This window comes from Camelus ferus, chromosome 16 (genome assembly GCF_009834535.1).
Source record: "Camelus ferus isolate YT-003-E chromosome 16, BCGSAC_Cfer_1.0, whole genome shotgun sequence".
Lineage (NCBI taxonomy): Eukaryota > Metazoa > Chordata > Mammalia > Artiodactyla > Camelidae > Camelus > Camelus ferus.
The window spans coordinates 34,508,218-34,522,980 of NC_045711.1; the positions used below are offsets into that span (position 1 = coordinate 34,508,218).

Below are 14,763 nucleotides of genomic sequence, written 5' to 3' on the forward strand. Positions count from 1 at the left end.
CCTTGCAAAGTGGTTGAAAAATTGAACCATGTAGACTCTGACAATCTCCTCCCATCCAGTTGTTTACTTGTCTCATCCACACCTGATCTGACAGCTAATGAATATTGTGTATGACTCAGATTGTGTCTTTTAGAACATTCTACTGTGTTTGCACAAGAAATAATGTCTGAATGCTTGTTTGTGTATTTCTATGTCATCCATTAATATAAAATTTAATTAGATTATGAACAGTAATTACAACAACAAGGTAACTGTCAGGGACACTTTGGAGAACAAGGACAACAGCCTGGTGTGGGGAGAAGGGGCCGGACCAGGGGAGGAGGCTGCCAGCTGCCCCCTTGGTGGGCTCCCATTACAGAGGGAGGGCTGGTGTGGTGGAAGGGGGCTGTTAGGGGAGGGACATCTGGATTATACAGTTCTTATGAGAGAGCAGCCGTGTCTAGACTGGGTGTATCTCTGCATCCGAGCACAGATGTTGGGCACAGATAAAGCTCTCTCCAGCCTCCTGTCTACTGATGTTCAGCTTAGACTCTACCTCAGGGCCCTGCTCTCCACACAGGGAATCTTGGGTCTTTTGAAAAACCAAAGACTAAGACACCTATTGGGATGGCCATTATTAAAAAAAATTAAAAATATGGTAACAGATTTTGGCAATGATGTGGAGAAATTAGAATCTTCGTATGTTGCTAGTGGGGATGTTGTAAATGGTGCAGCTACTGTGGAAAACTGTTGGCGGTTCCTTGATCAGTTAAACAGAGAGTTACCATATGACCCAGCAATTCCACTCCTGGGCACATACCCAAAAGAATGGAAAACAGATGTTCAAACAAAAACTTGTACATGAGTGTTTATAGCAGCACTCTTCATGATAACTTGGAAGAGATGAACCCAAGTGTCCTTCAACTAATGAATGGGTAATGGAAGTGTGGTCTACCCATACAATGGAATATCATTCAGCCATACAAAAGGATGAAGTTCTGATGCCCACCGCAGTGTGGGTGAACCTTGAAAACAGCTGAAAGAAGCCAGACTCAAAAGGACAAATATCGCATGATTCTACTTTTATGAAATATCCAGAATAGGCAAATCATAGAGACAGAAAGCAGGGTGGTGGGTGTCTGGGGGCTGAGAAAAGGAGGAATGGGGAGTGACTGCTTAACAGGTCTGAGGCTTCATTACGGTGATGAAAAGTTCTGGAACTGGATCGTGGTGACAGTTGCACAACATTGTGAGTGTATTTAATATGCTGAATTGTACACTTTAACATGGTTGAAATGGTAACTTCTATATTGTGTGTATTTTGCCACAATTTTAAAAAGAACAAAGCAAGGACCAACTCCAGTCCCCTCCAGGGGCGCTGTGCTCAGGACAGGCCTTTCAATTCTTCCGGACCCCATAAGATCAGCATGTGCCCCGATCTGGGGTTCAGAAACACTGCCCCCACCAAACAGAGCCTTCTCCTACCTTCTCCCCTGATCTACCATTGGGATCCTGGCAGCCTAAGCTCATAAAATTCTCTGGAGGCTCATTTGCTCCAAGACTCTTCCTGGGACCCCGCTTACAGAGGGCTTTCAGGTATCTGTCCGATTGCTGCTTCCCCAGTTCCCCCATCCCTGCCCCCAGGCCCCCAGCCCTGGAATTGCTCTTCTCCGTGGCTGCTTTGTGCCCTGACAGGGCCCTGCAGGAGGCCCTGGGAGGTGCAGTCACACGAGTAGCTGATGCCCACTCCCCAGGTTGTGCTTCTGCTCCAAGGCTCTGCAGCACCCACCCTCTCCCATGCCCCCCAGATTCCACCCCTTTCCTTGAGGGCACCCTCCTAAATCCACAGCTTCTGTTCCCTCCCTGCTGTCCCCTTAGCCATGCCCTGAGCTCTCAGTTTTGCTGCCCAGGGCAGGCCAGGGACAATGTCTCTGCCTTCTGTTTGGGGACCTAGGTGACACCTGGAATATTTATCTTCATCCACTCAGGACAGAGAGGGCAGCAGACTCCTGGGTAGCGGGTCTCAGCTGGGTGGGGTTGCTCAGGAAGGGTGGAAAGTTGCCCAGCTCACCTGGCCTGTTCACAGCTCTTGCTTCTGGGCCCGGCGCTGTCCTAGCTGCATGTTCTAGAGATGGTACAGACACCCAGAAGGGACCGGATCACCATTTGCTCCTCCCCCACAACCCCAGTAGTGAATGCAAGAGAGGCAGGAGCAAGCTGACCAGCCAGTCTCACCTCCACGCCCTCCCGCCCTAGCCGGGTGCCCCCTGTACTCCCTCAGCCTCCTCTTAGGTACACAAAACACATGGCTCCCACCCTGCTGCTGCCCCCACCTGCCTTGGACCAATGGGCAGTGAGACTGGGCAGCAGGCATCTGTCTAGGACCCCTTGGAGGGGCAGAGGAGTGGGTGGCAGTCTGGTGGCCAAAGGTGGTCTCTGTTTACAAATGACCTCATTGATGTTCCCAAAACACTGAGAACTTTGAAAAATATACTCGGTCCAGGCCTCTCTTGACCCCAAGCCTGCCCTGCAGGATCTGCGGGGGTTGGGGGGCTATAGACGGTAGAGAATAGGAAGTGATGCTCTGAAATGGAGCAGGGAGGGGGCTGGGGACACTGGGAAGCTGGCAGCCTGTGGCCGGCCTGGCGGCTGCACTAGCTTCAAGGAACAGAGTACCTGAGGCCCCTGCTTTGCAGGCACCGACTCCTGCACCCAGCCTCGTCCTGAATTCTGTTTGTCCACAAATTGGAGAAACTGAAGAATTTCATTAGGGAGGATATTGGAGGGGGCAGTGGGGCAGGGAGGGGAACACTACAAAGTGTGGAACACCCTGAAGGCCAAGTGAGGCTGGCCCGAGTTCACATCCAGCTGTGCCACTGCTGGGTGCTCTCCAGCACGTGTCTTAACCTCTCTGGGCATCACTTTCCCCATCTGTTAGTTGGGGATAACAGCACCTGCCTCCTAGGGCAGGATGAAGATGAGATAGTCTGTGAGGGGCTTGGCAGTGGGTGCTCTAGCGTCTCAGTGATAGCACTGTTGATGGTGAAAAACAGGGGGCAACCCCTCTGTTTGGACCAAGGCGGGCAGGTAAATTTGAAGTCAAGGCGCTGGATGAGATAAGCCTGAGAGACCCCTGCACTGGAGGCCAGTGGCACCCTCAAATGGACTGGGCAGGGCCTGGTGGGTACAGGGAGACCCACTGAGGCTTCTGGTGACTTGGGCCGTACTGCTTGCAGTGAAGCATCACTTTAAGTTGTGGAGGGGTGGAGGCTACTGGGAAGGTGGGGAAGGTCGTGCTGGAGGTACAGCACCCTTATTGCTCCTACCCAGCTGGGCTCAGCACACTGGCTGGGCCACCTTTGGCCTGGTCCCGTCTTTGCCTGGGACATGTCCCCAATCAGACAGTCTGAAATGCTGAGGCCTCCTTGCTGTCACCTTCCCCTAGAGGTGCTTTATCAGTCCCGGACCTCTTCAAACCCAAGCCCACTGACTTCAGTCAACTGATGGGGTGGAAAGAGACATGGATTTTGAGTCAGAGACCTTTGATTTCAGGGGAGTCACCAGGCCTCAGTTTTTCTCAGCTGTAAAATGGGCTAGTTCTGTTCCTACTTCTGTGAATGTTATAAAGAATTTTGTGGATTGCAAAGCAATCTACAAATGCCCACAATTAAGGTATTATCATCCGGATTCCACATCTCCAGCCCTCCTTGGTCTGTATCCGCTGCCCTGAGTCTAGGTCCCAGGGTGTCAGTCGGGGTCCCAGTCTGGGTCCCATCGGCAGCAGGGGTACTGAGGAGGCCGGGAGGGGAAGCCAAGGACCCCCAAGCAGGGGCTGTGCTGTCACACTCAGGGAGGTGGCAGAGCCCGAGGTAGAAGACCCAAACCCCAAGGGTGGTTCCCCTCCATTGGTCATCTGTGCCCATGAGGGAGGGGCCCACAGAGAAAAGGGCTCAGCTGGGCAGAGTTTAGGAACTGCAGCCTCTGGGTGTGGCACAGAGAAAAATTCTTCCCATCTTGAGAGAGGGGCCTGTCCTGCAGTGACCCTCACCCTGCAACTGCCCAGCCCCTTCCTACAGTGTGGCCTGTCACACCCCCCACAGCCCCAAACCTGCCCACCCACCCATGAGCCTGCCTTGATCCTGGCATTGGAGCCTGCGGAAGGTTTAAATGCGGCATACCTGCCCTGCGTATTTTTACAGCCAAGATGCTCCCAGCTGTGCCCCCAGAAGCCCCTCCACCCTTACAGTCTCTGGATGAGGGGTGGGGGATCCTGAAGCTTATCTGGACCAGCCCCTGCCTGCCCAGGGACCCCCTTCTCTGATGACTGCTGGCCGCGTGTTGGATGTCCTCCCACAGCCTTCCAGAGCCGGCAGCTCTGAGCTTTGCTGTTGGTTGCTGCGTCTGTGCTGGGAAGCCGCTCACCTCTCCCCCTCACACATGGCTGAGCACATGGGAGGGGTGCCAAGGGTGCCCATCAGCTAAAAGAGCCAGGAGGCACAAGCAGGAAAGGGGGCAGTGCCTCAGCTTGGTCCCTTCAAGATCCCTTGTCTATGCCACCCACCCCACAGAGTCCTCCTAGCCCCTCTCAGGCTCTTCCATCCTTGGGATGGCCCTGCCCCCAACATCCTGGCATTGTCCACGAAAAGCCTTGCTTTCTCACTTCTTCAGTGGGTGAAAGGCAGCATTGAGAGAGATGCCTCAGTAATAGCCACTTGAGACTCAGCAGTCACTTCTGGTGCCTCGTGTCAGCCAGGACCCTTTATGCGGCTCCCCCCACCCCAGTTGCTCTGGAAGTTGTCAGCCTGTCTCCATCCTGGTGCCCCCTAATCTCCTCCCAGCTGCCTCTGCTCAGCTGGTCCCATCTCTCTAATTAAGGGGACAGCACTTGGGGATTTGGCAGAACAGGAAATCCCCCCATAGAGCAGGGACACCCCGGGCTCCTCCCTCAGGGAGGGCCAGACCCTCCATCATCAGACCTCAAATCCCCCATCAGTAGCTTCCGGGGTCCCAGCACCACAGTCATCTCAGTCTGCCCGGTGTCCTGACACCACATGCTCCACTTGGGTGGGTGTCCCCACATGTGTAAACACACACACACACACACACACACACACACACACCCTTGCATGGCCCTCCTTCTAGGTTACTCAGAGGCAAAGCCTGGGGCCTGAATGTGTTGGGTGGAGTTCGTGTGTCCTGGCCACCTCCTGCCCTGAGGACACGCACACGCTGTGCCAGGTGCTCTCTCTCTCTTCGCCTCCTTGTGGCCCACACAGCTGCTCCTGGCAGGTGGTAGATACACATCCCTTGCCCCTCAGGTGGGATGAGGCAAGCGTGGGTTCCACCTGGTTTCTCCAGCTTTTGCAACAGGACTAAGAGCCAACCGCCCACAGTGGCTGAGGTGTGTGTGCCCCATCCTTCCTCGCTGCCGTCCTTTCCTGGCCCCTACCTGCTCCCTGTGTGCCCCTACCCTGGAGTTTGTTCCTGAAGCCTTGTCTTTTTCTGGGGATCCCATGCTAAGCCAGCATTCAAGCCTGTTCAGCCTCCCCTGCTTCCTAACGCCTTCCTGTCTCCAGCTCAGCTCCTTCCCTGGGGCTGGGACACACTGCTGTCTGCTCCCACTGTCACACCTTTGCTCAAGCCACGCCCACCCGCGGTGTCCCGCACCTGCACCCTTCGCCCTGGCACTTCTCCCTCCAACTAGCCCCCTTACAAGAGCTGTCCTTATTGACTGGACCCCCAGGCCCACCCCTCTCCCAAGTCCTGTCCCAGACCTCAGCGGCGTCCCTGGCGCCCCTTCCTTGGTGATGTGTGAGTGCCATTGGGTTCCCCAGCCACACAGCAATCCTAAAGGCTGAAAGTGGCCTTCGTTTTTTGTGGCATCCTCTCTATACAGCCCTGGCACATTCCAGGCCTTCACAAGTGCTTATTGAAAGATAAATATTATTATTTACACCAACCACCTCCATCTCCCAGCTCCACTCTCCCAAAGCCCCGCTCTGGGTCCAGTGTAAGCAGTCAGCTGGCTGGTTGCCTCAAGAGCTGCTTGTCCTGCTCTGGGGAACTCAGGACAGAGAGGGGCCGAGCGCCCAGCCCCTTCCACCTTTGTTTAGTTAATGATGCTGTCCCAGAGAGTACCCAAGGGCCGCAAGATCCCTGTGACCAGCAGAGGGGTTGCCCCGTGAGGCCGGGGTCACTGAAGCCAGCAGGCTGGATGGCCCCAAGTAGTCTCTGTCCCTACAAAGGGAGGCTGGCTTTGGCTGGGGACACACTGGCTTTTGCTCAAGGACATTCCATCACCCTCCCACCTCCCCATTTTCTCACAAAGGGGGAGACACTGGGGGTAGGAGGTAAAGGAGGGAGAGCCCGCATTGGTGGTGGGATGTGAAGGTCTAAGGGTGCAAGGCAGCGAGGCAGGGCATTTCTGGTGGCAGTGCCAGGGGGTCAGATGAACTTCTGGTGGCTTGGGAGGATTTCAGTGATGTGGCCTGATATCCGATGATGCCATCCGATTTCTGACAATGTCTCCAGGGCTTCTGACAATGGCCTTGGTTCCCAGTGGTGTTGGAAGGCATTGCTAAGGCCCGGAGGCATTATCATGGTGGCTCGGATGCTGTCACAAGAGTTTCCCATGATACCTCTGGGGCAGCGAATGCCCCCCCCCCCCCACGGTCACTGAGGACAGCCCCGGGTCTCCAGTGCGTTTCCATCTTGCGCTCTAGGAAAAGACACCTCTTGGAGGGACCCACATGCTGCTTTGGAGTCTCCGCACTCCACCTCCCTCTGTTTCCGTTCCATCCTCCAGGGAGGACTGGGGCGAAGGGAAACCAGAGGGCCTGGGCCCAGCCCAGTCCTATAGGTTATTTTCCATTCACTCCCTGGCCCAGACTGCTCTCACAGGCCTAGAACTCCTGCTCAGCTGGGGGTCGGGGCGGAGCCTCCCAGGCTCACAGTGCCAGCTGCTCTGGGGAGGTAAAGGGTGTGGGGAGGAGCTGGTCCCCTCCACAGACAGGGCAGCCGGCTGAGCCTGGCGACCACCTTCCCAAGCACAGATCCCAGAGGGTGCTCCACGGCCCTCCAGCTCAGACTGCTGTGGACTGCTTGATGCTGTGAAAGCTGACGCGGGTGGGGGATGTGGGGATGGACATGGCGCGGGCCACGCGGGCACGGATCGAGTGCTTGTCCTGCCATCGGTGCCACCTCTTCCGGATGGCGGAGCGGACCTGTGGGCATAGAGCAGAGCATAACATCTGAGCCCAGGTCTCAGGATCGCCCCACCAAGGGCTGCCACAAGCAGCTATACAGGCGAGCAGTGCACAGGTATGAGGTGCACAGGGAGCCACATAGGAGGTGACAACATTCACCTCATCAACACTGTTGATTTGCATACTTGTTAGGACAATTTTCTCAAGTGTTCTGAGGAAAGGGTGCCGTTTTAGAATCCACCCAAAGGTACCATATGGCATTTACCATGAAGAATCTCTGTCCTCAACCCACACACATCCCTGCCCCAGAACTCGGCTTCCTGGGTTTCAACAACCCATTTCACAGACTCATTGAAGAGACTGGAGCCCTGGCTGCTAGTTTCCCCATGCCCACTGCCTACGAGAGCAAAGAGGTGGGCTTGCCACTGCGGGAGCTGCGTGGGGAGGTGGCAGGGACCCTCCTGGGGTTCCCAGCAGCATCTCCATAGGGACCTGGGAGCAGGGAGGAGAGAGCTGGCATGCGGAGGGCAGGAGGCGGCTACAGACAATCTCTGGTCCCAACAGGCCTCCTGCCATCCTGAGTCCTGGGGCCCTGGGTCCTTACCTCGCTGTTGAGGAAACAGTAGAACACAGACACGAAGAAACCCTGGGGTGGAGGGAGAAGGTGGGTCAAGGGACTGGGGCAGGTGTGGCCCCACCCAGCCTCTGGGGCTGCCCCTTTCTGTCCCCAGCCTCCTGCCCCTTCCAGGCCCCCCTGTGAACATCCCCACCTGGAGAGGAGCAGGGGATAGCCAGGGCTGGAGTGAGGGGAGGGTGGCTGTACCTGGAAGGATTCCAGGAAGGAGTTGAAGTAGATGAAGACGACCCGGGAGACCTCGTCCTCCCCGGGGTTCACGAAGAACAGCATGTATGTGATGCCCAGGAGGGGAAGCAGCACCAGAGTGGCCTTCACAGCCTTCCTGGGGTGGGGTGGGTGCACCCAGAGTCACAACCCACCCCAGGAAGGGGCTGGGCCTCTGGCTTGGTGTAAAGGACCGGGGCTGGTGGAGGGCTGGGGCAGATGCCAGGAATGTCTGAGACATGGGGAGCTGGGGCTTCAGGAGGGACTCTCAGGCCTGGTGGGGGGGAACCCTGGGCAGAGGCTGGGATCCCTGAAGCCCCTATGGGTAGGGGAAGCAGGTCTGGTTACCTGTACTGAATGGTCTCAGACGTGGTGGATGCCCGGAGTTTGGTCATGAGGATGCGGACGATGTTGAAAAGGAAGATAAAATTGATCTGTAATTTGAGCACACAGTGGGGTGGCCTGGGCACGGATGTGTGCGAGATGTTGGAGGGAATGTGAGGGGACAGGTCAGGCACTCAGCTGTCTCAGCTCTGGCCTCCGGCCCCTGCTGCTCACCCTCTACCTTCATTAGCCCTTGTACATTCCTGGCTCCACGCCCCCCACCTCTGGGCAAAGGGATCCTTTCAGGCCACTGATTGCCTCTTCCCAGCAAGCCATTCTCTCCTGCCCTCTACCCAGGTTCTTACCAGCAGGACCAAGATCATGGGGCCCTGGTAGATGTAGTCGGTGTACACCCCAGGCCTTTTGCCAAACCAGCACCTAGAAGGCCGCAGAGGTAAGAGGAAAACGGTCATCTGGGTCCGGTGGCATGGGTGAGGAGAAGTGCTTGGCCAAAGCAGGACTGGGGCCAAAAGCCACGACTGGCTGCCCTAATTCCAACCCTGGCAGAAGGTCAAGATCCTACCACAATGCCTCAGTTATTCCGTCTGCAGAATGGACAGCATCTTTTGAGCTGTAAAGCTGGAAGCAGGCACTGTGGCAGGGAGGGGGATTGTGGAAAAGACAATTGAAGAGAACAAGCATGGGTCCAACACACCACTGCTCCCCTTGGGCCCCACTGTGGCTCTGACACATGCCCTCTAGTGGTGCCTTGCCCTGCACCTGTCACGCAGTGGCACCCAGGAGCTAACGAACTCTGAATCTGTTTAATTGCAGCCTGAATGAACTTGAGGCAGAGATGCTACTGGTTCTACCTGCCACAAGAGGCAGGATTGCTTTGCACTTTCTCAAGTTTCCCTCCAGCAAGCTCTAGGGAGGTGTGGGGAGTGGGTTGGGATGGGACACATAGGAAATCCTACATCCTTGCGCAGAGACAATGACTTATGGGTGTGCAGATCTCATGATGCTTCCATAAACCAGAAACTGAGTTTTTATGTGAAACCTCTTAACTTTTTCAGGGTTTGCAACAAATTCAAGTTTTCAAAAAACACCGTGCAGACTAAATGCAAGCTGTTTGGGGCCAGGTCCAGTCCTTGAGCCCCAGGGCCTACGAGTTCTCATGTCTGAACACCTGGGTCCCTTCTGCGGCAGTGTCAGAATCTTACCACAAGGTGGAGTGCCAGAGACACTCAGAACGACTTGGCTTAGGCATCAGTTTTGCTCCAGGACACTCGCGGACACACACACTGGGCAGCCTTTTGAAACCTGTTCTTCCTCTCCTTCCTTGTACTCACCTGCACACATGCAGGCACAGGTTCCATCACCCAGGATTTACAGTGCTCCTGCTCTGGGACCCAGGCCACCATCCTGGGATTCACTGCCAGGCCCCCAGTCATGTCTGTCAGCTGGACCCCTCCCAGACTATGCCCTCAAACCACCAGTTGTGCAAATACAGAGAGCCAGTTAGGTGGGCGGGAGTCAGGAAGAAGCATCCTGGTAAGTGTGAATATAATTTTCCAGGCTCCCTGTCCAGCCCAGTGAGGTTGTGGTGGCCCCCTCCCCTCTATAGGGTGATGGAGACTGCCTAGAACCAAAGACAGTGGGTTCCTGAGAACACTTTGGCTAAGAAAAGCCTGGCACCTTCCCTGGCCATTTATGTCCACCTTTCTGCCTTTCTCTCAGCGATTCTCAATCTTAGCTTCACATTAGAATCACCTGGGCAGTTAAAAAAGTCCTGGTGCCCAGGCCACACTCCAGACCCATGACATTTGACTCTCTGGAGGTCAAGCCTAGGCACTGGTACTTTTTAAAGCTTCCTGGGTGATTCTAATGTGAGCCAAGGCTGAGAACCTCGTCAGCGGAAGTGCAGTTTTCAGGGGTGATTGGGAACATCTGCTTCCTTTAAATACGGCGCATCAAGACTTCAGAGCTGGAAGGAGTCTCTGAGATTGTCTGGATCAATTTCTATTAAATCTATGGAAGCTTTTGTTAAAACAAGTCTTAACAGAAAACATTTATAGGGCATTTGCTATGTGCCAGCCTCCATCCTAAATGCTTGATGTATATTAACTCATATCGCCCTCTTTGAGGGTGGCACTATTATGAGGATGCCCATTTTACAGATAAGGAAACACAGGTACACTGTAACTAGCCCAAGGTCATAAATCTACTTAATGATGGAGCCACGATTCAGAATCTGGGTGGTCTGGCTCCAGGGACTTCCAGGAACCTTTAGCCTGCTCTTCCTGTCTGGAAAGCCCAAGGCAGATAATAGAGGCTGGACCCCCTTGTCCAGGCCCTCCTAAGGCAGAGCATGGTTAGTGAGCTTCAGGTTGAGTCCAGGATCCAGCCTCCTTCCTGTATGGATGACGAAACTGTGGCCCTGATAGGGAAGATGACACGGCTGAAAGCCCTTGGGGGCAGCCAGGCAGAGCTGGGCTAGGAGCCTGGACCTGGGGCTCAGGGGGCCCAGAGGGCAATGACTTACTTCTCATTGTCGTAGTACAGCTTCCCAATGGCCCAGGCCACGATGATGGGGAAAGGCACACCTGGGGGAGAGACTGGCCGTCACAGGACCCATTGGTAGGGTCAGGGGCATGCAGGGCCTAGAGGACCCCAGTGCAGCCCAGGGCCTACAGGGCCGCCTAAAGTAAAGCTCGAACTCACTCGCCCAACATGCCTCTTTTAAGATGTTGCCACCGTCCCCGCCCCCCAAGTAGGGGCAGATGGCTGCGGTGCACCCTACCACCCTGACCTTGCCTCGGGCCCTCAGGCCCCCAGCCAGCTGGGCTGAGTTGGGGTGAGGAGAGGATAGCCCCACCAGGGCAGGGGGCTGGCCTGCTCACCCCAGCCGATGCAGATGAACATCCACTTGCGCAGTCGGTCCGTGGAGTAGGTGAGCACGATGGCCGTGTGCAGGTAGCAGCCCTCGCCAAACATCCAGAAGAAGTTGGTCACGTGGAAGTAGTTGTAGGCGGCTGTCACCAACCTGCACCAGCCCTGCCGCCAACCCCATCAGAGGTGAGGATGCGCTGGAGCCAGGGGCAGGGGCCAGGGGAAAGGATGGGGGAGCAGGAGCAGCAGGCCACCCCGAGCCTGGGGCCTCCTCTTGGCAGGATGGGGCACCCCCTGGGATCCACTCCTGTTCCATGGGCTCCAAGGCCTGGCTCCAGCCCCTCCTCCATCGGGGCAGCCCCACCAGGACTCTTCCTCTGACCCTGGGCCTGCCCCTCTGGGACATACCACGTTGCTCTGGTGGACTTCGGGGCTCATGGTGAGCTGGACCACGAACCACGTGGCATTGCGCAGGATGAAGGCTGAGATGAGGTTCCAGTGGATGATGTTTCTCAGGCACCGGATGCTCCTGGGGATGGCCGGGGAGGGTGGGAGATGGGAACAAGTGGGGGCGGTGGGGGAGAGAAGGTGAGGGACAGGCCACCAGCATCACTGCAGCCCAGATGTATAGATGAAGGAACTGAAGCTCAGAGCAGGGCTGACTGACTAAGTCATGCTGGGAGGCGGCAGCAGTGGCTCTCCTGACATCCCATGGGTCCCTTTCTAATTGTGGCCCGCCCAGACCTAAGCCACACAGTCAGTGTTGCAGGGAACAGAGGAGGTTTGCTTACTGGGGATGCCCCTTCTCCTGTGAGCACCTCTCCCTCCCTGTAGTTCCAGGTTTGAGGGTCAGAAAACATGAAGGGCCCCCAGTGAGATGCCTCCCTCCCAGATTTCAGCCCTGATGCTCAGTCTCTGCTCCCACCTCCCATTCCTGGCACAGACCTGGCTGGCACTGCCACCTGCATCCTTGGCAGTCATGCTGGGACCAGGCAGGTTCAGACCCAAAGGGGCTCCACTTTTCTGGTCCCCCAGGTGGGTGCAGCTTGGCCTGGGGGTGGGTGACACAAGGCGAGCCTGGACTTTGGTCCGCCCTCCCCGCTGCAGTCACTGGGCAGGGGTACACAAATGACCCTGCCAGAGGTTCCAAGAGACCTGGGACACCTGCATCTGTCACCTCCTCCCACTGAGGTGAGGGGGCAGGACTTCGCCTTCCCAGCAGCCCCCCGCCTAGAAATGCCTCCTGCATCTGACTTCCTCACTCTGCTCAAGGTTTGGGTGGGGTGTATGCCGGGGACTGTGCCAGGACCTCCTCACCTGAGCCGCAGAAAGAGAACAAAAGCCACCAGGAGGGCTACCAGGGAGATGCAGTGGCCCAGGTAATTGATGATGACAGCAACGTGGTAGTGTATCTTGCTCTTCTTCTGAGGCGGGAGAGAGGGGTAGAAGTGAGACTCCTGCACAGCTGCCCCTCTGTGCCCATGGGATGTGTGAGGATAGCCCCCATGGGTGCCCAGGACTGGTGGGCAATAATAACAATAGTTACCCCTTCCTGAGCCCCTGTTATAGGTCAGGTGTTGCCCTAGAGCAGTGCCGATCAATTTGAGACTGCCCTGTCTGTCTGTCTCTGAATCCCATGCTCTGTGCATAGCTCCGTGCTGTTGGACAAATATCAGTCAACTTGAATCTTCACATCACACAGGGTTCCCCACTCTGTGTGCACAAATGCACAGGCATGGCTCACAGATGTGCTCTCACACTTACATTTCCATTCAGTCCAAACACCAGGTGGTCCTTGTGAGTGCAGACAGCAACACTCTAGGACTTCTTTCCTCCACCCATCTCTGAGTTGAGCCACCATCTTCTCAATCACCCCTTAAACCCCCCGCTGAGATTGAAGTTGCTCCTATCAGTGAGGAGGAGGAAGGGCGGTCGCTATGGACTAGCATCCACAGAATCGTTAGAAACCATAAAAAAAACCCAAACCTCTCTAGGCTCTATAACTCACTTCTCAGGTCCTACCCCTGGCCCAGGCAGTATGCTCGAAGCCAGTGGGGTCCTCTCCCAGGCCTAAAACAAAGTCCCCAATGTTATTACTTAACTCACTTCATATACTGATGGAAGCTGGGAAACGCTGAGGTCTCCTCTTTCCAATCAATGTTCACTCCCCGAGCGCCGATGCCTTCCTGTTTACAGACTATTTTCATATCTGTTGTCTTCTCAAACCCTCAAAACAATGCCAGTGGAAGAGCTGGTGGGGGGATCTGTATCTTATTTTGCAGAAAAGCAGGCCCAGAAGTACATGGACTCATTCAAGTTCATTCAACTTCTTGTGCCTTGAACGTGTTTTACCTTCGTGTGCAGACTGGCAAGGTGGATGGATCCCCACCCCATAATGGGGGACGGGTGGTCCCCAGTGCCCAGATCTCTGCAGACTCCTGCCCCCATGGAATCAAAGGCCTCCTTCACCCTTTTCTAGGTCCTGAGAGGGCAGAGGCTAGACAGCCAGGGTGTGGCACACGGTGCAGCGCCAGAGCTGAGTGTTGAATCCAGGATGGAAACATGGATGTTGAAAAGCCACTGGTTTTGCCGTCTGAATTACAGAATCCATGGACATCAAAGCTGGTCCTGAGGGATCAAGTACAGGCCTACCCATCTTCCAGATGAGGAAACTGAGGCCCAGGCTCACCCACCTGAGGACAAGGGACGCCTAGCAGACTTCTAAGAAGGGGCGAAGCCCTCCTTCCCCTGCTCTCCCCAGCCCCTGCCACACCCCTTCTGAAGGGGTGTCCTCACCGAAGAAGCTCTGAGGCCCAGCAGGCCCAGCCAGCTCTGTTTTAGGGGCTGGTTTTCCTGGAAGAGGCTTTCAGAATCATGACAGGAAATCACATTAGCAGCTCAGGCTCTGAAGGGCTGAGACCCAGTGAGGTGTAAATGGAGGCAGTGGAGAGAGAGAAGCGGAGAGGGAGGGAGGGACAGAGGGTATCCACGTGTATGGGGGGAGTCTCAGTGCCTGATGGCAGATGCCCAATCTAGAGACTCCAGCAGATATGCACACATCTAGCCGGTCTGGAGCTGATATTTAATTCCCTTTTATTAAATTTCCCACAAATCCATGCTGTGAAGCCCCTGGGCACTGAGTGGCTGTGGGGCCCAGATCCGTGTGATGCCCCGGCTTCACAAACAGGCCCAGGTGGGCGGCACAAGCAGAGGGCATGGGGAGGCCCTTCACCCTTCACTGCCACCTGCCATCAACTGCCCCCCGTGCCGGGGTCCTTCGGTTTGGGGTGGGATGTCATTTATTAAGCACTTATTGTATGCTGGGCACTGCGCCAGGGGCTTTCCAGATGTCATTGCTTTTCTTTCTCACAAGTGTCCTCTGAGACTGTCCTTCTGTCCCCGTTTTTCCAGTTGAAGAGGCTGCATAATCATTCCAAACCACCAGCCAGCAACTGGAATCCAGGTCTGTTTGGCCTTAAAGACCCTCTTTCCTCTGTCCCCACGGTACATTTCTTGGGGAGT

The 14,763-nt window shown here is 55.6% G+C and overlaps 1 protein-coding gene across 3 annotated transcripts in view; it reads right to left on the minus strand.

Moving 5' to 3' along the window:
• Positions 1-1,054: 1,054 nt before the first annotated feature.
• CRHR1 (corticotropin releasing hormone receptor 1) overlaps positions 1,055-14,763 on the minus strand; it is a 53,056-nt gene continuing 39,347 nt past the window's right edge. For 2 of the 3 annotated variants that reach the window (XM_032457182.1, XM_032457180.1), the window contains exons 5-13: positions 12,559-12,665; positions 11,650-11,770; positions 11,253-11,406; positions 10,895-10,967; positions 8,715-8,787; positions 8,374-8,459; positions 8,008-8,143; positions 7,789-7,830; positions 1,055-7,202 (exon numbers count right to left, since the gene is read on the minus strand). In XM_032457182.1, the coding sequence (XP_032313073.1) occupies positions 7,062-7,202; positions 7,789-7,830; positions 8,008-8,143; positions 8,374-8,459; positions 8,715-8,787; positions 10,895-10,967; positions 11,253-11,406; positions 11,650-11,770; positions 12,559-12,665 (933 nt within the window). In that variant the 3' untranslated portion in view covers positions 1,055-7,061. The remainder of the gene's footprint in view (positions 7,203-7,788; positions 7,831-8,007; positions 8,144-8,373; positions 8,460-8,714; positions 8,788-10,894; positions 10,968-11,252; positions 11,407-11,649; positions 11,771-12,558; positions 12,666-14,763) is intronic. The other variant, XM_032457181.1, reaches the window with a different exon arrangement.